The sequence below is a fragment of the Camponotus floridanus genome, unplaced genomic scaffold (genome assembly GCF_003227725.1).
Source record: "Camponotus floridanus strain SB8 unplaced genomic scaffold, Cflo_v7.5 scaffold7, whole genome shotgun sequence".
Lineage (NCBI taxonomy): Eukaryota > Metazoa > Arthropoda > Insecta > Hymenoptera > Formicidae > Camponotus > Camponotus floridanus.
In genome coordinates this window covers 956712-984129 of record NW_020229838.1, presented here as the reverse complement: position 1 = coordinate 984129, position 27418 = coordinate 956712, and the positions used below count along the sequence as shown (strand labels likewise).

At 35.7% G+C, this 27418-nt stretch overlaps 4 protein-coding genes across 5 annotated transcripts in view; 1 reads left to right on the top strand and 3 right to left on the bottom strand.

Moving 5' to 3' along the window:
* The first annotated feature begins 859 nt into the window (after positions 1-859).
* On the top strand, positions 860-2270 carry LOC105251575 (autophagy protein 5). The gene is made up of 4 exons (XM_011258490.3): positions 860-1121; positions 1257-1459; positions 1560-1882; positions 1999-2270. Exons 1-4 carry the CDS (start codon positions 966-968, stop codon positions 2109-2111), a joined length of 795 nt encoding a protein of 264 aa, XP_011256792.1. The 5' UTR covers positions 860-965; the 3' UTR covers positions 2112-2270.
* A 178-nt stretch (positions 2271-2448) lies between these two features.
* On the bottom strand, positions 2449-22788 carry LOC109610003. Its single transcript, XM_025413613.1, has 3 exons — positions 22549-22788; positions 2885-3072; positions 2449-2807 (listed from the first exon to the last, which is right to left on the bottom strand). Exons 2-3 carry the CDS (start codon positions 2993-2995, stop codon positions 2607-2609), a joined length of 312 nt encoding a protein of 103 aa, XP_025269398.1. The 5' UTR covers positions 2996-3072; positions 22549-22788; the 3' UTR covers positions 2449-2606.
* Positions 12721-16845, bottom strand: LOC112639498 (the record flags this gene model as incomplete). Its single annotated transcript, XM_025413680.1, has 1 exon — positions 12721-16845. A coding segment is annotated over one exon (2661 nt), but the record flags the coding sequence as incomplete, so codon positions are not given.
* A 3444-nt stretch (positions 22789-26232) lies between the features above and the next one.
* The window catches only part of LOC105251573, a 37519-nt gene continuing 36333 nt past the window's right edge, over positions 26233-27418 (bottom strand). For both annotated transcript variants that reach the window (XM_011258488.3, XM_020027624.2), the window contains exons 9-12: positions 27335-27416; positions 27028-27172; positions 26765-26954; positions 26233-26683 (exon numbers count right to left, since the gene is read on the bottom strand). In XM_011258488.3, the coding sequence (XP_011256790.1) occupies positions 26532-26683; positions 26765-26954; positions 27028-27172; positions 27335-27416 (569 nt within the window). In that variant the 3' untranslated portion in view covers positions 26233-26531. The remainder of the gene's footprint in view (positions 26684-26764; positions 26955-27027; positions 27173-27334; positions 27417-27418) is intronic.

The following is a 27418-nucleotide window of genomic DNA, read 5'->3' as shown; positions in this document are numbered from 1 at the left end:
ACATGAATCATTGCTATTGGGAACAATTCGGAAAATCCAGGATTCGTTTCATCCTGTAGCGGGATTCTTGATATTTTAGTTGACGAGTTTAATTTTCCTTCGCAAATCAATTCCATAGGATCCGATGTAAAGTAAAATACGTTGCGATCGTTCTATGTATTGCGTTTAATATATCGTTTTTCTATTTATCGAATGCTAACCCTTATGCCATCCGATCATTTGATTTTGATCTCTCCTCAAATTAGCTTCAAATTATTTATGAATTAAGATATTTTATTTAATCGCAATTATTATTTTTTTTATTTTATCATTGGCTTACATCAAAATTTCACTTCAATTTATCTTTTTATGCGAATTTTCTTTCTTAGAAAATCCGCATAAAAAATAAATTAATATAATTTAAATATTTACTTATATATAATTTAAATATTTAATTATATACATTTATCAATTATTTTTTTACAATAAAAATAATTGATAAATATATTGATGATTTTTTGCATATCGCGGTTTGTATTATGTAATCCTTAACAATTTTGTAATTAAAAATCGAGACTTTATAAATACTGCTTAATTAATTACATATAACATATTAATTAAATATATATGTATAGAGAGAGAGAGGAAGGGAGGAGGAGGGGGGAGAGAGAGAGAGGGAGGGAGGGAGGGAGGGAGGCAGGGCCACAAAATTCATTTATATTAAAAATTTATTAAACGTCTTGTTATACAGCACTGGCATTTCGTGCACGGAACAAAACCAGAAATTGTGCATATTATATGTTATCCTCTGAGAACTTTCGTGGACATTGGCTTCGTAGTTCATGCCCACAGAGGACGTTCTCTCATTCTTCTGCGCGAGAACAACTAATTGTAACCTAGTATAACCTTATTGTTTCCCGACTGTTTGTTATCGAATTGTTTTACACAACAACAAGTGTGGGAGTGAATACATTCGTATTGATTCAATGGCGAACGATAGAGAGGTACTTCGGGAAATTTGGGATGGAAAAATTCCAGTCTGTTTTACACTCAACTCCGAGGAAATCTGCGATTTACAAGGGCCAGATCCGTTTTACCTAATGGTACCTAGGTTAAGTTACTTTCCATTATGTACTGAGAAGGTAAGAAGTGTGTTTGCAACATATCTTATTGGAATTTGCTACTTTATTTATTATTTTATTTTATTTTATTTTATTAACATTATGTGTTCGAACAATGTGTTGATTAAATATGCGTATTGTTTCTCTCCGTCTTAGGTACGCAAACACTTTATACGGCACATACAAAGTGACAAACAAGAGCATGAGATGTGGTTGGAATTTAATGGAATACCATTAAAGTGGCATTATCCAATTGGTGTTTTATTGGATATTTATTTCAATGACATTCAATTACCTTGGAATATTGTTGTCCACTTTGATAAATTTCCAGAGAATGTTCTAATGCATTGTCAAAACAAGTATGTAATGTATTTTGTTCTATGACAGAGTATATACTGTTTATTTACTTACTGTTTATTGGTTTACATCGACAATATAAATATAATATGTAATTTTTAGAGAAGTTGTAGAAGCCCATTTTCTTTCTTGCATAAAAGAAGCTGATGTTCTAAAGCATAGAGGACAAATTGTTTCTAGTATGCAAAAGAAAGACCATACACAGCTGTGGAATGGTATTATGAATGATAAATTTGATCAGTTTTGGTCTGTGAATGGTAGACTTATGGAAACCAGTACCGAAGAGGGATTCAAATATATACCTTTCCGATGCTATACGAATGAAGACAAATATATACAAAAACTTGTAAAACCAATGAATGAAGAAGGTCAAAGAAAGACTTTGAAGCATTTATTAAATGAAGTATTCCCAGATCAAGAAAATGGTTTGTAATCTGTTTTTTTTTATATAGAAACGAATTTTATATATATATAGGAACAAATATATATACACATCTGTATTTATTTAGAAAAAAATAAGATTAATTATAAATTTCTACAGTTACAGTGCGCACCCATGGCATTGTGCCACCTTTAGAAACACCGCTTCAGTGGATGTCAGAGCATTTAAGTTATCCAGATAATTTTTTGCATTTAATCGTAATTACATCGTAACGCATATCGAGGAACAAATAATTTCATGATTAAATGATAAAAAACTTTTTTATCATTTTTGTGGGAAAAATTATGTCCATTGCTTATATTATTTTATATTGTATTTATTTTACAATAAGCAATAGGAGTATATATGTAAGTACTCAAAATATTTTCCATTTTTAATTTCTCTAAGAATTTCTCTAAGTCAAGTTAAGAGAGAAAGAGAGAGAGAGACTATGAACATGCTTGGACCCATCTTAAATTTTGTGAGTATTTGCACATCCTTAGATGTTAACTGAGATGTATTATATTATGCTTGTTTTTGTTACAAAGTATATTTTATAAAGCGATTGTGAAAAATAGTTTTATGTGGTAATGAACGTATTGAGAAATGTTTAAACCTTATAATAGTATAATAATATATGTGTATATAAAGATTTCCTCAGAATTGATACTAATGTTAGTGCAAACAATTAAATTTATTGAACAAATTATTATAACATTTTCTACTCATTAAGTTATTGCGCACTTTTCGTTTGGCTTACGATATTCTTTCGATATCGGCCAATATGAATGAGTATTCTGCTTAATCATAGAACCTTCAGGTTTTCGTATGATGACAGGATGATTTCCATTATTACTATATTCTATTGTTCTGCGACTGCTCCCAAAACTGAGATAACTGCCAACTTTCTTCTTTTTATTTTGTTGCTCCTGTAATTTAAAGATTTCACGGGGTTAAAAATTTATTTGAATTAAATTAATTATATTTCTTTTTCATATTTTCTTACATTGAATATAACTTTTGCAGCATCTTGATATCTCTTGTGAATCTCTTCCTTGCTCAAGTCAATGATTACTTCAGGAGATTCATAAGATTCAAGAGATTCATGCATAGACATTTATGTATTTTGTATATTTTTGCATCAACATTTAGTATATATTTTTTCTCCACACATTTCTTCCATCTTTTTTAAATCTGTAATATAATTTTTAATTTAGCGACAATTTTCTCGCACGCGAATTCATGTATTTAATATGTTTTCTAAATCTAGATAATTTTAATAGAGAGATAAGAAAGTGTCAAGTCAGTTAAAAAGACAGTTCCAATGTTTGATATCGCGGTAACATAAAAGCGATGAAAACAGAATGAAAAGAAGAGACAGCAAAGAAACGAGAAGACGTCTCGAGCCGAGATAAAAATATTCACTGAATAGGCCTTTCGCAAACGTTGATTTTCTCGCCATTGCGGGAATTACGACCGAGACTCTCTCTCTTTCCTTTTTTTCCTTTCTTTTTTCTTTCCTGCGACATCGAGAACACGTGTACCGAAGAGACAGGCTTTCAGAGTGTAAACGTCCGTTTTATAATTAGCAAGCGTCGCGAAAATGAGCATCTCTCCTGCTCGAATCTTATTTGCCTGAGGGTCTCACGAACCGAATTACCATTTAAATGTAACGCCCGTTCTCTTAACGTCACGTTATAAATTATTCTTGTCTCTCCAATATATACTCCATGTCATCGTTCTCGATTTATACATCTTCTCGCGCGTATCAATTTGTTACGATTATACCTCATACTCGATCATCATAGTTCAGTCATAGTTCAGACTGATTAACATATGGCGTCAATCCCGACCCCGAGAAAAAAAATTTTATTACGTTTATGTCGCCAAGATACAACGCAAGTTTCTTCGATATTATATAATTAATTTACAAGAATTTGCTTTCTGGAAAATAATAGAAAGAGAGAGAGGGTATTGCTTACGCATTTAAAATATCTCGAAACATCTATCAGGAATCTGTTTTACATAGATCGCCGATAAGAGAGCAAATCTATCGGAGCAGGATTAAAGGAAAGTTCTAATAATATCTCGTCCGTCAAGTTTTATATCTTTAATCTATAATAGCGGGAGGGGAGGGAGAACGCACGCTTTATGTGGGACATGGAAACTTGGTGGATTATAGGGTATCGCGCGATTGATGAAAATTCATGAGTAATAATAGTATTTGGCAAATAGCGCGTTATTTACCAAGCTCGGGCTGCACGTTATTCCACGAGGATCCGCCGATTTCTCGTTTCGCGACACACTTCCTCGTGTTCTCTCCCGATTCCTTACGCACTTCGAGAAGCGACTTGCGAGTAAAACAATGCGATTTACTTGCAATTTTTGGCCGAATTTCTTAGCTTACACCCACGCATCCCTCTTATCACTCGCATGTAGCAACTGCGAATACTCAATAAGTGAATGTTAATTAAGGATACGCGATACTAATTCTTCGAAAGGAATCATTTCATCCTAGATTTAAGAATTTTCCATTTAATTAAGATTAAAATATTTCTTTTTTAATAAAAAAAATAGACTTATCACTATCGATCCTATTTTATGATAGAGCATTAGATCCGGAAATCTTTTCTATGGATGCAGTCTTAAGACCGTATGACAAATGTGATAAGATAATACTCATCTAATAGCACCGTGAAAGTTTTGGTCAAAATTTTCATATTTTTAAATTTTAATATTGTACTAATAATTAAATTGCATTAATATGTATTCTATTATTAATGCTGTTATTAGTGTTATTATTAATTGCTGTTATTAGTGTTATTATTATTTATATGTTCTGTAACAAAAAAATGTAACATTTAACAAATTAAATATCATAAAAGTTTTTTTATAACATTTAAGATAAGAGTGGATGTGAGCTAGGAAATTCGACCAAAAGTTGCAAGTAAATCCCAGCGTTGAAGTAAAATCAACGAGGCACACACTCGGCAAGAACAATCACTGAAATCTCAGACTATTATGTCCACTGTACTATTTGCACGTTCTGCAAACAGAATCGGTCGCTCACAGTTGGAGCAACGCCAAAATCTTTTAGTCTTTTCGATACACTTTTGCGTTTCCGGTCGGAGAATAGATCAAGACAGAGAAAGAGAAAAAGAGAGAGAGAGATATTCCGGGCGAGACTTTTTTTAAGTACCTAGGTGTTGGTCTAATTAGTATTCTTAACGCTTCTCGAAACACACGTAATGTCATCTCCGCGTCAGGTACATCGATTTAAATATCAATCGCTCACAACTCGATCCGAACGCGACTGTTAAATCGTGACATCGATGCAATTGATGTCCCTTCTAATATTGTACGATCGAAATACGTTGCATTCCGTCGAAGTCATCGCGTGAATTTCTTTTTTTTTTTTTGACCGTGCCACTGCACCCTTCCTAATTGCATTGCACCAGCCGGTGACATTTATTGGCGTTGATTGACACGTTGCAACAGTCATGTTCCGATTCAAGGTCTGCTTAGTGCGCATACGGTGACCTTAATAAAAATGCCAAGTGTTGTTATTATCACGATTTAACGAGGCGAGGTTTCGCACGATGTCGCCTAACGATTTACATTCTTTCTCGAAGAATGCATTGTCATTCTTTAAATAAACTCTTACGTATGTTATTCATAAATAACAACGATGTATTTTCTGTACGCCTAATTTAGTTTACAAATAAAGAACGATTTTTATGTAATTATAAACATGTTCATGAAAAAAAATGATGTTTTCTCTATTTTATTATACGAAAAAATTTTTAAATTGGATAATAAATACACGCTGATATTTTTAAAAAAAGTTTATTTGTTAAAGTTCTGATTTTTTGTTAAAAAAGTTAAAACTAGATTGATTTGATATATCGAAAAGTTAATTGTTCCACTATTAAAAGACGGTGTTTAATATGCTAGCAAAACGCATATACGCAAAAACTAAACATACATAGAGATCTGCGCATTTTATTTATTTATTTTGGTATAATTAAGAAAGAAATATGGAAAATTGAAACTGAATTTCATCTTTTGTACGCTCAACTACCGCATGAGATAACGATTACTCAATCTGTTCAGGTGCATTGGCAATCATTTCACTTATGTTGCAATACTAACACAGGTATGTATAAGTTGAATGTGTTTAAGACCGAATTTTCTACTAAACAAAAATAAACAAAAAATATAAAAAAGATATATTATACAATAGACGTTATATTAATTATATAACAAAATATAATAAACGAAATTATATTTTAAAGAAAATAATAATTTTTATTATTATATAATAAACAAAAAATATAAAAAAAGTTTTATATTTCGCAAATTTAGAAATAAAGAGTTAATAAAATTCACTTAAAAAAACATTTCACTTGTAACAAAGTAAAAGTTCTTTTATGTATATATATTATATATATATATATATATATATATATATATATATATATATAAACTATTTCTAATATTAATATAATATCTCTACTATTATATAATAACTATTCCCGTGCAAATTCTATTATTCGTAAATACTAAGATTTATTATAAGAAATATATTTTTTAAAATATATATTTTAAAATCAATAAGAACGCTTGATGTGTACGATAAATGAAAGTACTTTGCAATACTTTGTTAGTAATTAAAAAATAGCGTGTATCATTAATGCTATATTGCTATTCTTCTATGTAAATTTCCGTTTTTCCCATTTTTCTCCAACGCTGACATTTACTAATTAATCTTTATTATCACTTTAAAGCATCTCTCTTTCTCTCCTTTCTCTCTTTCTGTCTCGGCATAAAAATTCTCATTTTATAATCTCTTTTATTTTTAATGACGAGAGCATTTTATTCCCCGTTACCGGACTCGTGCAACGATAAACATCGACAATAAATCATGCATTTGCATAGCAGGAATTTACCGTGCATTCTACATCATTGCTCACGAAAGGTTTGAAAGCGCGTAATGTAAAATTATACAATCTATATACGTGTCGTTGCATAAAAACGAGATCGAGATTTTTCACATTTTTCGAACAATTAAAAGGAAATCCATTGGAGACAGATTTATAGGAGAACGTAGTGCAATTCTAAAGATCAGAATTCGAAGCAACTAACAACAAGGCAAACGTGAGCGATCGCACGAAGAGCGCGTTCACACCCACACGCACACACACACACACACGCTACACACACACACATAGCCGCTTATTCATCAATGTATTGTCGTCTACGTTGTATGCGTGCGCTTCTGCGTTACGCGGACTTGAGTATGTGTTGCGTGCCTGGGGAACCTTAGGCGCGAGCTGCCAATCGAGCGCGATATGGGAAACAATGCATCGGTGCATCGGTATCGGTATGCGTGGAGAAAGGGGCGAGGGGGAGAGGGAAGGGGGAGGAAGTCGAGGGACGAAAGGCAGACGATGCGCATGAATCTCTACGACTTGGGTTCGCGCGCTTATCTTTATCGCGTGAAGTGGGGCGAATCGGAGCGAGATATCGGAGTCTCTTCGAGAGGCCGCACTCGTCACTTGTGTGCGCGAAATTACGTAAATCTTTAATTGCGAGAAAGGAGCGAGTACCGTTTGATCTTGTAATAAAACTCCACTTCCTCATTAATTCTAAGAGCCATAGTCTTCGTGAGAAACAACAAATGCGATATAAAAATGCAATACAGATTTATAAAAAATGTTACAGATATGCATATAAATATGTACATATATATATATATATATATATATATATATATATGTATATGTATATATCTTTTAATTGAAATGTAACTGAATGAGATAAAGACTTTTATGATCTTTTCTTTATCACGAATAACAGTTTCAACAATGAAATAAATGTACACAAATGAGGTAAATATTATTACATAGACTGCGAGGCATTTAAAATTGATTTAACTAAGAGTTTGATTTAACTATTCACAGACGAGACCTTGAGACCGCGAGATAGAAATTGACGTAATGTTTATCGATATTATAATAAAAGTAATTTCGAGTGCAAAAGGTTAAATAAATCAGCGATAACAGTAAGATTTAATTCGAAATATTACGAAATTTCCGACTTTAAATACTGCGCTTGTTCCATAATTCAAGCGGAAATGCTTGAATCGATGTAACCAGGGAATAAAACTTTTTCTCTCCCCTACTATCGAGTAACTGTTGAAATACTCGCCAACAAGATAAGCGCTTATACGGTTTGCAGATATGCGTGAGAAAGACTTTATGAATCATATCAGTAGAAGAAAGACCTATTGCATCAAATGCGCTAATGCAACAAGCTTTCTTCAAGCTATTCAAATATCGTGCTTTTTCAGATAATAAATTTATACCGTATAATTTTTTAATTTTTTTCTCTTAGAAAATATAATAAATCTTCCATAAGTATGATAAATAAATAACGAACAGTTAATAATACAATAATTTTGTACAAAATATAATAACTATAATTATTGTTAGAATTATGGGAAGCAAAGCACATTCATGAAAATTCAAAAATTTATTTATAATTAAATTTATCGAAATTTATTTTTTTTCAAATTCTTATTAATTTTTTATTAATTAATTATTACTTGCACGCTAATTTGAAAATAATCTTTCGAAAGACAATTTACGGTTTACTTTTCCAGATGAAATTTAGAAACATATCTCATCTCTCATAAAAATTATTTCGATATTTCGACTGCTCGAATTGTGATCGAATTATCAAGATAATAATATTGTTTCAAAGTACATCTGCGACAGACAGCATCTTGTACAAGCTTCATCATCGATCACAAGATGCATAAGCGATATTAAAAGATAAATTTGAGGCAGGAAGAGCAAAACACAGGTGGATTCTTTTAAAATAATCTTTTATATTTTCTCTCAAATTCGGTTAAATTCTATGTCATATGAAGCGTGTCATGCTTAAAGACGCTATAAATAACAAATGGGTGTTCTTGTTGTTGTTTGGCACGCTTCATACATATAATCTATACGCGCGTGTATATGATACAATATTTAATACAATAATTTCACGTCTCTGCGACGCACAAAAAAAGAATTTATATCTCGATGCCTTTCTCTCTTGCACTCTTCGAACATTAAACTCATACATTTTCACTCTTATTCTTTGACAGTTTCATTTCTTTCTCGCTTCCGTTCATAAATTGATAAATCATAAGCGGTTGTTTCGAACAAAAGTCGGCAATGAGAAAAAAGGCGCACAAAAATAAACAATAAAAGATGCGAAATTAAAAATGTTACAATTGTTTACAAGATGAAAATGCTGATTATTCTATTATTTTTAATTAGATATCGTGTTCTTGAGCTTTAGCGAAACCACGTGCGTCTTTTTCTTTTAATGTTTATCGATTATGTAACAATAACAGCAAGATAAAATGTTGATGAACAATAAATTGCTGGATAATCTTCGGCCGAATTAAATTGACGACTGCACGCAGGTTGTGTTTACGAAAAATTTAACATTTCTGCGAAGTATGCGATCGGGAAGGCATAGAGATGACGAGTTTCTTTGCGGGACTTTGGAGGTTCTTTACGTGTCACGCGAAACAATAAATAAGGAATAGTTGAAATACTGATATTATATGCTTGTGCGCGAGAGGAGGTCACTGGTATATCTATACATTTCTTCAGTTTTTAAATTATTCGCAATCGCAATTTCGTCAAAATACAATGCGACAAATATTATTATCAGCAAGGGATTCACAATTCTTGATTCCTCCTCGCGCGAGAAACTGTAAGGCATGAGCTATTTGAAGGCACCGGGCGAGTTCTTTCAGAGGCGCGTTCGTCATGTAAGTTGTTCATATCAAAATATAATTTTCGATATATATATATATATATATATATATATATATATACATGTATATATATATATATATATATATATATATGTATATATAGATAAATAAATTTTTATGTACTTTCTTTGATATTTTCACGTTCTAGCTCTTTATCGCTTTTTTATATAAATTTTTTGTACATGTACAATACGAACATTATGCTTATATATATATTTGTGTGTCGTACGGACAATAAAACGCGGGGGGTTTTTGCCCACAAAAGGGACAAACCTTCTCCCTTCTTATGCACTTAAAAAATATTGCTTATATATACGCCTTATGCCTCTTGTTAAACAGACTCTTGTAGGCTGTGGTGTATACGTGACTACATATATACGAATACAGGCGGACACGCAACAAACACACTCACATACGCATACAAGGCACTCCAACGGCGAATTCATTTTTCGCGTGATTTTCGAGAATTTTTTCGTCAGTCATACAGCCTTTCTTTACGTAAAATGTATTATGGCATTATGTAATTTATTATGGCTTATAATTACGCACGCGCGTTTTTTATTGTACATTGTCGCCTTGAACACTATTAACAATTGTGGGCAAAGCGCGAACATATTTTTTTTTGTTCGATCTCTCGATCCTCGGACTTGATTGGCGAATCATTCTGTGATAAAAAGATATGTATTTTTTGTGTACATAATTAAATAATTAAAAATATTCACATTTATCTAATTTTTAAAACAAAATTGAAAGATTCTGACAAAAATATTTATTTAAAAAAATATATAAAGAAAGGAAAAATATATACTCTGATGAGTTCTCCGTGAAATAAAATAATTATTATCATCTGTCATATCTTGATTTTATTACTTGTGAGATGATAAATTAGAGCTCGGTACGAGGCGATCGCACAGACAACCATGTTGGCTAATGTCGCATCACGAATGGGCTCGATTAAGCGTGAATATTGAAACATTAACGTAACTGCCCTGTCTGCAGCAGTGATTTACAGAATTGCCTTTCTTGCTGATCGCTTGGCAACCGCTTGATTGTTTAGAAATCTACTATAAAAATCAATTTTTGATTCCAAAATTCGATAAAATAAAGTTAAGTTAGTTAAAATATTAATTCTTTATAAAATTATCATTTATAATCTTTACAGATCTTTATAAAACTACAATCACATTTCAGCGCTTGATATTTATATTTATATACATAAAATACAAAATTTATTTTAGAAATTTATGATATGACCATTTTACAATATTTATGATTTCAAAATTGATCAGCTGATTGATCGAGGAAGTTGAGAAAATGTTGATATGTAGCAATATTTTTCTGATTCAGGCGTATATCTTGCAATCTAATATTATTTCCTTTAACATCATCTAACAATGATTCACAAAAAGTTTTCCTCTGATAATTCGCCAGCAAAGTCAAACGCGAAAGATCGCTTATCTTTTCGAGGATCGTAATTCATCTCGTTGAATCGCGTCAATCTTAGTGCACTGAGAACAGAGTGCATTCATATTATGAAAAACATTTATTTATAGAATTGTTATGCCTTCAATTGTCCCCGTTCACTACGTGGAAATAAAGAAATAATGTTCAGAATTAGAAATTATTTGTGCGTTTTGCAAGTTAAAAATGTTGTGTTAGAGAAAGTTAGAATACATATTTTAAAAAAGAATTTATTAATATAAATAGCTGTATATTAAAAATGAAAATGTTTTTACTTTTTTGATATTTCTCTTTAGATTAAAATTAGAAATCATTTTAGAAATAGGAAATGAAACTCAAAAAATATTATAATTATATTAATATTATAACATTATTATATAATATTAATATAATAATATTTAATATAATATGTGTTATATAATATGTGTTATATAATATAACATTATATTATATATTACATATTAATATAATATAATTATATGTAATATAATATACATTACATCATTATAATATTTTAATATTATTAATTCATTATTAATATATTAAATTCAAAGTTCATAAATATGGTATTCTAATAGTCTTTCCAATTCTATGATTAAGCTTTGATGTTTCTTTTATAAGTTTTTTTTTGTTGCGATAAATTCAATTTTAATTCGCAAAATTTGAAAGTTAATAAATAATTTCTAATTCTTTAAACTAATTGTTTTTTAAGTTTTGTTTCTTATTCGTTATTTAAATACAAATACTATTTTTTATGTTTACAATAATTAACTACCGACTTAGTTCAATGTATAATCTCCTTCTTATTTAAATTATTCGACTGTGATCACTGATCGATATTAAAGGCAAAGAAAATTTTCATAATTTGAACATGGAATTGTATATAGAAAATATAGGCATAATTATATCACTTCTAAGTTGATCTTATAAATACTAATTAAAATCTATACATTATCACTCTACAATAATTAATATTATACAATTTATGTGTCCCTGTGATTTGTCTTATCTCGCACTAAATTTCGTGCGAGCGATATATACAACTTTAATATGAATACATATTATATAAGGCACGTGTGATTTTTCTCTTTTAAAATTGTTCTTATATGTCTTTTTAATTTTTCATCTCCAACTTTCGATTTTTCCATCAGTCAGTGAATTATATTTTATGCAACATCCCGCGTGCTTGTCTCTATCATTTTAATATTGTAACATTATTATCGTTTTAAATATTCTAACGACAGATAAATTGTTCGCGGAACATCTTTGTAAATTATCATTATTCAGTAAATTAATTCATCGAAAGCGAAGTGCATAACGAACGAACTCATTTACATTTTTATATATCGAATCTATTATTTCTTAAAAATATTAATATATATATTGTTATTAGCGCATGATCGATCTATGCGTCTTTGTTATGCGTCAAAAATGTTTTATATCTTGTCTTATATCGATAAAAAAGGCACAAGATGTGGTCTCTGCGGAAGTGGTTTATTTTGTCTCGGATTTCCGTCTCTTTCTTCATGATACTTTTTTTCTTTTTTTTTTTTTCTTTTTTTCTGACGGGATCGTATAAAAATAGCTTATTTCTCCCAATGGAGATATCGATTATTTAAACTTTTTTTAAAATAACACTATGATATACGCTACCAAGTATACATCCCAGAAATCTCTGATGCGACGGAATACGATAGTCACGTTTTCTCCCGGTCTTCTCTCAATATTTACATATTTACATATTTACATAAGACCATTTAACAGAAAACAACAAAAAGTGAGTACGAGAAGTAGACAACAATTGCCAAACAGTGAGAAAAGGGGGATAGAAGAGCAATGACAAGTACTGTTGTAATATTATACTAATGCTATGCGCGTGACGCATATACGCATATGGAAGAAATTGTTTGAGCAATTAAATGATTTTCGCAGATCGGCTGCATATTCGCTATCGGTAATTAATACAATCACACGAGTTCGCAGAAAACATGAATGGCACGTCATGTATACTACCAAGAAATCGTGCAATCTACCTGCCACCAGCAGATAGTTTTCTATGTGAACAAGGAAAATGTAAGAAACTTATAATTTGAAAGCTCTGTTTTTTGTCTGACGTAATGCAATATTATCTATGCAATATTAGCATGATATGCAATATTAAAAATATGAAGAAAAAATGAACAAAATTGAAAATTTGCTAAACTAAATGTGCTATAAAAAACGTTATCAAAACTACTTTACAAGGAGAAATGTAAATTAAAGTTTTTCAATTTCCTTAATAAAAGTTCGTTATATATAATGTTCATTTCTAGTTATTACATATATCATGCTGCACAATGATCCATCATGTTTCACGCGAGAATGCTTCGGCATTTCTTTCCGCGAACTTTCGATGCAATGGCTGCGCTGACATAATTGTATAATTATAGCAAACGCATTCGACCTCTAAACGGCCTAGCCGTGCGATAACCACCAGGTTCTAATCTCGATGATAAAGCGGTGAGAAAAAGATTCGCCAGGATATCTGTATGTACTTTTTTTCGTGGAGCGAGGTGGGACGATGGAGGGAGAGAGGGTCGAGAAAGTCTGATGATGTTGGAAGAAGACACCAGCCGAGGACGCGACCATGTATAATCTCCTTCCACGCCTCGGCTCGTCCGATTAAGACTTTATCGCGATGTATAACGCGGCACCGACGATCCGCGAAAACGATAAATGCTTATGTAGGCTGCTACGTGTGGTAGATCACGTACCGATCGATCTTTCGCTGACAAATTTTCACCCGAGAAACTTGCGCGCTCGATTTTTATATCCACAAGTTAATTAAATATAACGCATGATCCAATCGTTGTCCCCTCTTCTTTAAGCTTTAAAACAAGTGCGTTTAAAATTAAATGAAAGAAAAAAAATATAGACATGATTATTTATCATTATATGAATCTGCTAGTTTCCGTTCTCTGCGTATGATTAGAATAGAAGGATGGGGAAGGGTGCGAAAGAGGAAGTTACATATAGAGTGAAGATACGCTGACAAACGCACTCCCTTGCGGAAACCCTGTATACAAACCTATATCAGGTCTCCAGGAAACCGGTACTCGCAAATTAAGCTCGTAATCATAGTTGCGACTTTGATTCTCGTTGAAGTTACAAATTATTTGGCAATTGTTGTTGTAACTATTATTATTATTGTTGTTGTTATTAACATTGTGGCCGCTGATAGGAGATAGATCGCGTTGATCGGCACATTTTTTCGCAGGCTTGCTCACGGGATTGTCTAAGTAAGGCTTGAAAGTGATAGCGTCCGGATTATTCGAAGTTGATACAGTACTTGATTTCAGAATCAATTCTGTTCGGGAGGGTGAAGATTCCCGGGTCGACCTCGGTTTCACGAGACAAAGAGGTGTATCTTGAGGAGGTACATCGTAACAATCGTCTATATCCAAAGACCTTTCGCAATATCTTTTTGGTGATGACACTGCATCATAACAGCAAGGAAGCAGACAATGCTGTCTTTTCAGCGGCGAAAATCTTTGTTCGCATCCTTCAGAAAGATTAGAAACTTCGGAATTTGCTCTGGGTGAATAACAATGTGCTTTAACTGAAGACTCCATAGAGCAGAATTCTCTAAAAGACAATTCTTGATAAGAAGATGTCGTCGAAGTCGTCGTATGGCTATCTACGGAGCAAGAAAGATTGCAAGGCCCTACAGCTTCTATTTCGGAGATTGATTCCACCTTAGTAACGTGTTGATAAGAATGTTGAGGAGAAGCGGAACTAACATCGCAGCGATAAAAATGCGAAGACGATCGTTCATGTTCTATCTCAAACCGATCACGTAGCGAAACGCAGTTCGGAACGTAATTTGTCGTCGTCAAATCCAATGGTGAATCACCGGAAGCGACATCCTGGACAGGACCCAGTCGTTGACGTGAATCTCCTCGAAGAGCGATTTCATCTCTGAGTTCCGTTTCTTGTTCTAACCACTTCTGTACTTGCCGACGATTTATACCGAATTTTCTAGCAGTAGCTCGTTGATTCTCCTTTACTTCCTTATCTCGATGGAAAGCATCGAGAACGTCAAGTTTAAAACGCAATGGGAAAGATCGTCTGCGAGTGAAATTGCTGGATGAATTCAAGCTGCCAACCGAAATGAGAGGATCCATTTCGCTGTCCGAGCAGCTACTCCTGTATCTTCCGATGCTAACAGAATCACGAGGGCTTGACGGCAAAGAATAACCGTTACGATCGTACATAGGACTTACCGGTCCTAAACTACCTGCTAATGATTCACCGGTAGGTGGTCGTCGATAATCAATGCACGAGGATGCGATAGCCTCTTCTCCTTCATCATATATTTCTTCCTCATCCAAGTGTACTTCTTCCTTGACCATCGCCGTACAGTATTCTGTTTTTTCCAACGTCTCTTCCTCCTTCTTCTCGTCGATATGCTGCGTCTCGTCTGACTCTCTCTCCCGCTGGTGTAGAAGCGATGGGATCGACTTCTCGGAATTGAGCGGTGAGCATGGGTGTGCGTGTTCATGCACGTGCACGTGCAAGTACGGACTCGCAGGGGCTCGTGAGGAATCAACAAAGTGAACGGACGAATCGCTGCTATCGGTGGCTCGATGCGATATCGGCGAGAGTGGGGCCCGTGAACCACCGGGGGAATCTGTCGATTTGTACGGTCCTGACGTCGCCGCTATGTCTGGGCTCGCTGGCTCTGTCTTTATCATCGACGGCGCTAGTAGCAAGCCGTATGATCTCCCGTCGAATGAATCGACATTTCCATAACTTTGTTCCCGTTGCTGCGGATGATGATTCGGCGAATGATTATGCATGCTATTGTTGATATCGTTCACGTCATATCTGTGCTCTTGAGATGGCGAATGGTAACTTGTCAAAGTTTGATATACCTTCACCTCATTCCTACTGCTAAATACCGAAGCTGCTTCCACATCTCGCTGTCCATCTCCATTTAATACGTAATAATTACGATCTTGATCTACTTGCGTGCCTGGATATCCGTGAATCTCTGGCATATGAACTTTGTCCTCGAGCTCTAAATGAAGACGTTGTTCCGATGAATATTCTTGATAACCTACGGATGCGACGCATAGGGGCAAAGTCGTGCCGATGGTAGTAGTCTGACGACTATATTGGGGCGAGGAGGGTGCACTGCCATGCGGAGGATGAGGAGGTGGGGGCCCTTGCTGTGTAGTCAGCTCGTCGCCGTGCTGTCTGGCGAGGTTGAGGTTCAAGGCCGGCGTTGCTGGAGTCACGGTATTCCCTGTAACTTCCGTCATAGTACCATCCGATTGAGGACCCGCAGGAGAAATGGTCGAGGCAGTTCCAGCATTTCCATTTTCAACGCTACTCCTGAGCTGTTCCTCACACTGTAGCCATTTTTGTATTTGACGACGATGAATACCATATTTCCTCGCAGTGGCACGTTGATTCTGACGGCAATCCTTGTCGTGTCTATAAGAATCCAGGACCTTGATTTTAAAAGCTGTTGTGAAAATGCGTCTAGTACCCATAACGCCCACAGATTTTCGCATGTTCTGCTGCTGATGCTGTTGATGCGTCGATTGTTGATGCTTCGAATGAATCATTTTCACTGATTGTGAGCTATTCTCACTGAGCACCTCACTCACGTCATATATATAAATAGGTCATGGATTTTATTTAAAATATTACACACATACGTAACTTATTCGCACCTATAATAGTCGTCACTACGACCGTAAAAACAAGTCCGACAGTATAATGACGATGCGGATAACAACTACCACAAAGTTTAAGACCGGCACTGTCAACGATACACGAGGATACCTTAACGCTTAACATTGCACGATGCGATCTGGCGGCGCCGGAGTTCCTTTTAGGTCTTGGATGCCGTAACTAATTTTCATCCCCACCACCAGCGAGAACTGCCGCTGCTTCCCACTGGTCTTTCCCCTCCGCTCTAACGCCGTCTCTCGCTCTCTCGTTCCCTCGAGCCTCTCTTCTCGCACTCTCGGCCTCTCCTTCCATGTATCCCCACTCGGTCGGCGTTTATCGCTATCTGCGTTCAACTTATCGCCTTTGCCGTTTTTCCTCTTTCTATCTAATGGTCGTCCCCTCGACACCCCGTTGCCCCCATTCGTGCGGTACGGGCGCTAGTTTACCGCCGAAGGCGGCTACTAGTCATTCTTCTTTCTCTGTGCCACCGACCTAACCTCCTCTCTTTCTACGGATCTCGTCATCCTACCTCGCTCGCCTGTCTAACTGCCCGCAGGCGTAGACACCCTCCTCTGTCCTCTCCTTTCTCTCTTCCCTTTCACACCTCGGCTCTGTAAAACTCCGCCATTTTGTGGGCTCACTTCCGTTAATGACGCGCGCGGGAAACGTCACGCCGGCGTGACGACGACGCTCTCGGCGCCATGTTGTCTGCTGTGAATGTCTGACTGCGTGCCTGCCTGCCGCGCCGCTTAGCAGCTTGCCGTAGCAGCCAGCATGGAGCCTCGATTTTTGCTCGCCTTTCTCCTCCAGCCGATCGCGCCTCTCCGTTCGACTTCTCTATACACGAGGTCGAATACGCGTAGAATGTGTAGCATTCCGGGTTTTTCTATAATTCGTTACATGTTACATATATACGATACATAAAATTTATATAAAATTAAAGAGCAAACATAATAACGAGGAATTGAGAAATGGATCGTAATCAGTCATGAAGAGTTTATTCTACGAAAAAGTAGACGTATAATTTAGATTAGGTCGTAGATGTATGTCTCTACGAGCACGAGCATTAAATACAATAATTTCATTTGAACGGTAGTATAGAAAATTTCATAGTCGGCAAAGACGGTTAGTAGATGAGGCAATTTTATCTTCTAAGAAAAGTGCTTATGGTCATGCTAGCTTATAGCTAATGCTAGGCTTATTGAACTTAAAATTATCTGTATTATAATTAAAGTGACTTATACATCATATTTCGTTAGTTGAAATTAGTAATCCATTAGTAATCCATACAAATTTACCGTTGCCGTACATTCAATGCTTTCGCACTTATATTATTCTACGCTTCCTTTTTTTCTTGTTCGATGTCGTTAAAGTTTTGAATGAGATTTTGAGGTATACGATAACCTCTTGCATATGCGCCATGGAATGAGATCATGTTGTTTTTGTGGCGTGAGCCGACAGTTAATATGTTTAGCTTCACGCGCCGTTGCCATGTCTCTTCTTAGCTACACGTAGGCTGCAACGCATACGAACGCGCGGAGAGACCCGCGAGGCAATGACGCAAGCCGCACGCTCGCATATACTTCGATGAACGAACGCGCGAGCAAGATAGACTGATAAAAAGAAACGGACGAGGCCTCGTAAATTTCCACGATTCGCGCCACCGGCAGAAACCAAGGATGCCGACGAATCCTCTCGCAGTTCTCTGAAGAGGCACCCTATTCTATTTCCAAGAATCACGGCGGCTATTCTTGCGCTTGCTGATCACGATGAGGCTCTCTTTTGAACATCGTGCAGCAAGAAGGCACCTGCGAGGATCGGCCTTCGCGTAGTTATATAGGCGCGATTCATCGTTCAGGTATTCCACCTATGTGTCCTTGAAACGGAATGTCTTCCTGTTAATTTCCCGCGTGAACAATTGACAATTGCCATTACGTAATAATGTTAACATTTTATTAAACGATTTATAAATTCGTTTATTGGCTCAGATTTGAGATTATGTTTAGTCATTAGTAATTACGTGACTTTTATCTCCTTGCATTTTTCTTTTTACCTTTTCTCATCTATTTACTCTCCATCTCTTATCTCGCGCGTTCTCTCGAGAGTAAACGAGAGTGTTCGCTGAAAATAATATCGGCAGCGAGCATCGTAAGGAAAACATCGAGGCAGCAGCAGACCGGCAGTCGCCTAGTGCGGCACGGCTGGCACGGCTCGTCGGATTTGTCCTTGGGGCCGAAGGTAGGCGCAGCACGAAGACCGAGTAAGTGGCAACGCAGCACCCGGGCGCCCCCTCTTTTGTCCGCCGGCCGGTCTTGCCAGACAGGGTGTCGCCAGCTCGGTCGGCCTGGTCGTCCGGGTTAGCACGAGGGACGAGGAAAGGGAGAGTACGACGGAGAGGAGGGAAGGGAAGGTTGATATATATGTATGCACGTCTGTGTGCGATACAACAGCACCAGGGGGGAAGGGACGCGCCATAGGGGGAATCGTTGGAGCGGTGGGCATAGAAGAGACGTGACGAGGGACGAATGCAGCTCGTAGCTCGCCGAGAGATCGTAGTGTGCGTATTAAAGGATCGGTCATGGACCTATATTCACGCAGGCCAGGCATGTTTGAAAACTCGCGTTCTCCTGGAATGTGGCCTGCGGAGGCCCCTTCGGCGGTCGCATCTCCCTCTTTTCTCCTCGTTCTCCGGCCCTGCGAGCCTCTCTTGAGCGCAGTGGACGTTACTCGGACGCCTACCTACCACCCTCCCCTCCCCGCCGTTCTTTCATGATCCCCCGTTCACCCGCCGCACCGCCGAAGCCACCAGCTTGGCGCCCCAAATAGTCGCGTAACCAGAGACGCGCCTCTGGCCTGGCTTTGGTCGCGCCAGACTTCTCGGCGCCCAAATGATGTACGTCGACCGTCCTCCGTCTCTCTTCGTCCTTTGCGTTCGCTCACATGGCTGTTGTAGCCTTCGCTTTCTTCCACGTACATACTTATGCACAGGCATGACTGGCGGAAAAGAGATTCTATAGGAATGATAAAGAACAACGACAAGAAAAAGGAAAACGTCGAGTCTATTTACCGATGCCTCGACGTACGACATCTCGTTTTCAACTCAATATTCATGACCTTTACCTATCTTATTCACAATACGGAAATTCTACTACTATTAAATATAATCGCCAGCGTTAAAGAAAAAGAAATACACGAGGGTCAGTACGTGACGCAAAAAATTACATCAGATAATTTTTCCTTTTCATCAGATAATCTTCTCCTTTTGATGCGTGAAAGAAAGGCTCAAATATCTTGGCAAAGGCGAGACCAACGGTCACCTACAAACGTTCACTTTGTGACGATTGAATCTGATCTTAGAATCCTGTTAAGTTTTGGTCAAGTTGGCTGTCGTTCAAAAATTCGCATTATTTTGCAATGCATGTTTCGTATTTCGACGTCTGTTGCCAAAACTTGTTTCATGCGTCTAGTTTTTACTGCTCTCCTAGTCGTATTTTATTTTCTTATTATAATTGCGTTATTAATTTCTCACTTCCTCGGCTGTTTGTATTACTTGTTCAAGCTATATACACAGGTCGTAAAATAGACAAGCTGCGTTTTTGGCACACTATATCATATTTTAGTCAGATATGATTTTCCAGGTATATTATGCGTTGTATTTTTATATTATTGTTGAAATATTTGCATTTTGAATTGAAGCATTGCAACGTATTCGGCGTAGAAGAGTATCGTCGCTCGATAATAGCGACTGAAGAAAAATTTTGTGAACTATGACACGTTACGAGTAGAAACGTGATAAACAACCATAATACTTGGGGAATAACTACACACACACACATATATATATATATATATGTATACGGATTGGTCGATCGATACTTTTGTATGCAGATTAGCTTGTTGCTCGAACAATATGAACGGAAAGAATGCAAAGCAATTTTTTTATATCTTTTGAAATGTATATTCACGCGCTTCTATTGCCAATATTTTTGATATCTTTTGAAATGTATATTCACGCGCTTCTATTGTCTTTACGTGTAATATTTCGTTAACATCGAGTTATTCATTTTTTATTGATATATTAACAAGAAAGAATCACATGGTTTAAAATTTTATTAAATCATTAGATATATATCATTAATCATGATTTAATCATGAATGATAATCAATGATTAAGTTTTAATGATAAAATTGAAGTCGCCTTATATATATATATATATATATATATATATATATATATATATATGCGTGAACATTCATCTTCTATCCGGAATAAAGAGCGCCACTCGTTGAAATCGCAGTCTACAGCTTATAATCTAAACTTATTTATGCGCATGCTTTAACTGGGAGAACGCTACACGTGCACAATACAAATACATTTACATTAGTAAGCATACATACATACAGCATATATTTACGTGTCATGTATGCGTGCATAGCATCGAATCTAATCATACATATAAACAGGGACGGATCGATTATGTGCGTTGGAAGTGTATGCTTATATATTTTTAAATATTATCAATTGAATAATTTCTATTTTCGATAATCTAAATGTAATAAAAGTGTAGCTCTCTCTTTATGGAATCCTTATAAAAAGTCGCTTGATGAAAGCTTATTTAATGAACTGACTGTAAGATTTAAATTCAACAAATGTTATCTCGAGGTGAAAATACCCCGAGTTCATTGTTCACTATAATTTGCAGTAAGTGTTTAAAGAAATTAACAGAGTATGCTGGTCGATTATTTGATAACTTAATCAGCTTTTGTGCGCTATATTTGTAACGACTCAAAAGATTGACAGCTCGCAGAACTTTTTATAGCCTGTTTTACACTGCGATAAGGATAATGTACAATGTGGGCTTATTAGTTCCAGCATATAATTGAAATTGATTCTCGCTCATCCCTGGGCTCCCTGGCTCGTCGCTGGGAGGAGAGAAATGATCGATTCTGTTATCATAATCGTCATTTCATCGCGCGTTATCAGATCGAAACACGAATTCTCAATCACCCGATATGTGCACGCATACATACACGTGCACGTGGGCTAAAAACGTATGACAGATTCGCGCGTTTGCTGGCCATGCAAACAAAAAAAAACTTCTCCGTAGGCGGTCGCGCACGATGGCGCCTACTCGCGCGCATACCTACCTATCTACCTGCGGTCCCCAAGAGGCTTAATCTCGCAGGCGGAGCCGCTGCAGCGGCTTTTCGAAACTTTCGTTTCAGCGAGATTCCTCCGATCGTGCGTCACGAGAGATATACTAATATCACGCTCGCTACGTCCCTGCTTATCGCAGACGCGCGAAATGAATATTAGGCTCATATTACACTTGTCGTACGATAAATTTTTTAAGCACATTGATTGGCTGCGGGACAATAATTTGTTGAATCTTTAAAAACGCAGCCAATCAATGTGCTTAAAAAGTTTGTCGTATGAGTTTGACGAATGTAATATTAGTCTTGGAGAGAAAGGAACAAATGAACGAACGACATGGACGGACGGACGGACGGACAGACGGATGATCAATGGATACGGAAAAAAACACGTAGGCATAAAGAGAGAAAGAAAGAGAGAAGCGTGACACGATGCAACGCCCACGAGATCGGTTTCTACGGCAAGTCTCACGCACGCACCCACACGCGCTAACCTTTATCTTATCATTGGCGAAGACGTATCGAGGTTGACTGCTGCAACATTTGCCTTTGGCACCGAGAGACTCGACGACGGCTCAATACGGCGTATGCATGTGTTGGTCAGCTGACTCTGTATCTCGCTCCGTATCTCGTTCATCCTCTGCCATTCTTTACCGGGAATACTACCAGGATCACGAGGACGAAGCACAACGTTGCACCCCGCGTTTTCGACCGCGACGTAGATTCCTCTGGAATTCGCTTTATCGGCCGAGCAATTATAATAGAACAATACGCGCAATAAAAGGCGCTGTTTTATCCGTGGAACGCGTTATCTTCAAAGCGGATTGGTCGATCGATACTTTTGTATGCAGATTAGCTTGTTGCTCGAACAATATGAACGGAAAGAATGCAAAGCAATTTTTTTATATCTTTTGAAATGTATATTCACGCGCTTCTATTGCCAATATTTTTGATATCTTTTGAAATGTATATTCACGCGCTTCTATTGTCTTTACGTGTAATATTTCGTTAACATCGAGTTATTCATTTTTTATTGATATATTAACAAGAAAGAATCACATGGTTTAAAATTTTATTAAATCATTAGATATATATCATTAATCATGATTTAATCATGAATGATAATCAATGATTAAGTTTTAATGATAAAATTGAAGTCGCCTTACGTATCAAGCGTATCTATAATTACTTGTCATAATAAACTTTTACACGTGCCGATATTTTCGAGTCAATTAGTCACAAGTTCGACGATGATTGGTTGGCGTTTGACCAGGCCAACGATTTATTTGCATGAGGGGAATTGTAAATATTGATATACCATGATTATTTGATGGACAATCCGATTCTTTAAAATTTCCATTGAACAGAGAGGAAATGCTTGATATCTTTTTTTTCACAGCTTTAAAATTTTTACATAAATAACTGACGTATGTATCAATTCTTCTATATGGATAGAACAATTTTGATATTATATTTTTTTATTCATTATATAATGTGTAAATTAATTGTACACATTGTACCACTTTTATATGCAATAAATGATTCCAAAGAAAAAAGAAAGATTCTGTCAAAACTGATCTGAGTTTACTAAAACATTCGTGTATATAAATAGAGTACAAATATACGTGATTGATGCATATTAATGCGTATGTGTGTTCACATTTCTGAATATCTATTGTATAACTTGTCTTAATAATATATACATTTTGTAAATTGTTTCATAAGAGATCGTATACATTCAGCAAGCATTTTTCGAATAGATTAGCAATGGTTTAATGCAGCAAAAATATCGTATTGTATCAGTTGATAGCTTCATTAAAAGTATTATAAATTTAGGGAGATAAATTTTTATGAAAACAGATTTTTTAATGAAGCTAGTGATATTCGTTCGAGTTTTAATCCTTTATTATTATTTTGATTTAAATAATATTCAATAATATTGAGAATGTGACCTCTTTAGCAAGCACCTTAACCGGAAGTTTTTAATTTACTCCACCCAATTCCTCTTGTTCATGAATCATTATACACTGTCTCAGTAAATATCTGCGCGTCTCAGTAAATATCAAAATTAATATGTTGTAATAATATTCCGATCGAATAGATACAACATATTTATTTTATAAATTACTTGATTAATTATGAAGAAAACAAAGCAATTATATAAAGTTTACTCTTGTAGAATAAATTTTCTCGAACCGAATACTTTTACATCTGTTCTCACGAATGTTAGTTCTCACAATCATAAATTAATAAAATGCTAATAAAATTTTTTGAAGTCTATATTTATTTACATAATGTGCATAAAAGTTTTATTTTCAAAACATACTTGCATAATTTAATTCTTCATTAATATTCGAAGCGAGAAAAAATATTCAGGAAATATTTGTAGCGCAAGTTTATTAATTGAATGGAGCTGATAAACTGAGAAAATATATATAATTGTCCTTATAAAATTATATTCGGCTACTTAGGTCGCTGACAGCACGTTGTACCTCGTTGATTATTTCTTGTTTAATATTCTGAACGCGTACAACTAAAATTTTAAGAGTCCTAGAAGACACTTCAGCTATAAACGCGCAGAAGACTATCTACACTTAAGTGACCGAATGTTCAAGGGTTTCTCTCATCAGGTCCAATACCAGTACGAGTTTTACGAATAGAGGTACTCTTGCTTCTAAGTCTTAAAAAAGCAGTTTCTTGAGCGGTTTCTCGCAAGAGGTTGATACTTTGAAATATTAAAATATGTTTTTATTAAACTACTATTATATCTCAAGTTCATTTCGAAAATTATTAATCATTATATTTAATTAATCATTACGCATATAAGATTAATACGATTATTGGGAATGGAAATTGTATTGTAAATAAAGAGCGTTGTTTATTCTTTTCTTTTTGAAAAATTTATTCGTAATAGGTAACGAACAAAGTACGAATCGCTTCGAGAACCCGCTAAATCTGTAAAAGTATCTCCTCGTCCACTCTTTTTCCCTCCTTTCGTCTATGCTTACATGCTTAATTACTATCTTAATACTACTTGTATCGTTAAAGACGTTAGTGAAGCGTGAACCTTTAAATATCGCTAGTCTTGATACGGGTTACAAATCGATCTCCATTGACTGAAAACAGTAATCAGAGCCGTATCTCTCAACCATTTAAAAAGCATCAGAGGAATTTCGCTTCGAGCAACGCGAAAAATAAATTCGTTCGCTCGTTCTTGTTCTCCTTGCAACCCGATCAGAAGTAGCTACTAGAAGACAGTTAGCTTGATTCTAAGAATATTCTTAAATAAGATTTACTCATTGCATTTTCATGATGGTCTTAGTCGCGAGTGAGCTCCGCGAAATGCTCGTATATGTGTACGTACGTATGTATGTGTATGTATCTATGTATGCAAAAGAGTCGGTCGCCAACTTTGCATAAACATCTCCAACATGCGCAAACTATCATTCAAATTTCAATCACAGTCGCTAACGTAGCAACACTTTTCTCATACGTTCGAGATAAATCGTATCACTAAAATTCGATCCCTATCGATTGCTATCTCAATGACATCCCAGTACAATCTGACAAGCCAGAGTATGAAGTTGTTAAATACACGCAGCCACAAAGTGGTTGTATATATTAAAGTCTTGCAGACACCTAATATGTTTAGCATTCAATGAAAATGTAAATGTTGCTTTGTTATAATTGACGCATTGGTTATATAATCTGCGATCATCATAAAAAAAAGACGCAATCTTCATGAAAATTACGATATTCATGAGCTGTTCCTTGCTAAATATTACCTCGGTTAAGAGATGTCGAGTCATCCTCCTCGTTATAGACCTCGAATATGTGTAGGTGTTTGCTTTCAACATATGGTACAAGAGATCCGTAATCTTCGTCGCACTCGTCAGTCATAGTAGTTTCAATGTGTGTGTAAACTTATTTTCGCGCGTGAAACGATATACGTGTAGTATTAATGTCTGTCGAGTAACTGTCTCGAAAATGCCGATCTATTTTAACGAACGTAACTGTTCTTTTAAATGTTATGTGCATCAATACAATAAGTATCAATATTGAATGTGCAACATTAATAATGCGATTACGGAATTAATTATATAATATCCGATATATGTAGTATATTGGATATTTCTTATATAATTATTTTTTGCAATTATCGTTAATGTTGCACATAATATTAAATGGATTATACGTAATTCAGATGCACATGATAATAATACAATTGTGCCCCCTTTGTGTGTGTGTGTGAATAATAATATAAAAATCTTTTAACTTTTTATTACACATTATTTACCCGTCGTGAATATAATGAAAATGAACATATAATAGAAATGAGAGGGCGAATGACAATTGCTAAGTATGGATTTTTTGATAACTTACGATATGAATATGCCTATGTGTGAAATGTATGTGTGAACTCTCGCACTCTGTTTTCTTCGTACATGTTTACGAATGCTCGAATAAACCTTTTTTCTTAAGGCATCATTTTGCGAGGTGTTAGCCACTTCTTCATGTAGTAACAGAAGATCGTGGAGATGTAGATGAGCACCAAAAGAGCACACGTCACCCCGAGCGCCAACACCGAAGTTTTTGTTGGACACGGCTCTACGATGGTCACTGTTTTGTCTGGAAATAAATATTCCGTATAATCAGTATCATGCAAATTTTTGCTATCACTTCAATGCGTCTTTGTCTGTCTTATCTTACCTGCTTCATTGAAGTCTATGCTGGCATCGCTCTTTAAGAAACCGGATTCTTTGTCATCGCCAAAATCGAGCACTAAAATCTCTTGGGACAGAGTCATATCTTCGCCTTTTTCCTCTGTCGAGTTCGCAAGACTTCTTCTACGTCTCTTACCCCACGATTCTACGGATTCGCGTCCCCACTCGCAAACAGCCTGAAAGTGAAAAAAATTTTTGGTAGTATCGTTATTGTAATTAACAAGAGGTATAATAAAATTAATCAATTACCGGTTCGCAGGGTCCCAGACAGTACTTTACGTTACATTGGAAAATTACACCGTAAGATTCGGTGAATCTAAAAGCTTCGTATATAGATTGCAGAGCATTACCGTCGGGAGTGAAACTGGGGAAAATGGAAGGATCGACGGGGCATCTGAAAATTTAAACATTCGTTCTGTATGTTTCATTCACGCTCAATATAATCGGAAAATATTAAACAAAATATTAATATATTCAACTGAAACGTGGATCAAGATTGTTTTATATAAAAATTTTAGTCTGTTTCAGTTGAATGTATTATATAAAATCAACTCACCCTTCGTCGTCGATAATTTGGAACGTGCTTTTCGAATCCTTTGCCATAGCTACGCAACTGCGAGCGAAAATGCCGTAAGGAGCT

Coding starts and splice junctions, on each gene's coding strand:
- LOC105251575 (XM_011258490.3), top strand. CDS start 966: ATGGCGAACGATAGAGAGGTACTTCGGGAAATTTGGGATGGAAAAATT. Junction 1,122..1,256: donor TTCCATTATGTACTGAGAAG/GTAAGAAGTGTG, acceptor TCTCCGTCTTAG/GTACGCAAACACTTTATACG. Junction 1,883..1,998: donor ATTCCCAGATCAAGAAAATG/GTTTGTAATCTG, acceptor AAATTTCTACAG/TTACAGTGCGCACCCATGGC.
- LOC109610003 (XM_025413613.1), bottom strand. CDS start 2,995: ATGTCTATGCATGAATCTCTTGAATCTTATGAATCTCCTGAAGTAATC. Junction 2,808..2,884: donor CTGCAAAAGTTATATTCAAT/GTAAGAAAATAT, acceptor TTTAAATTACAG/GAGCAACAAAATAAAAAGAA.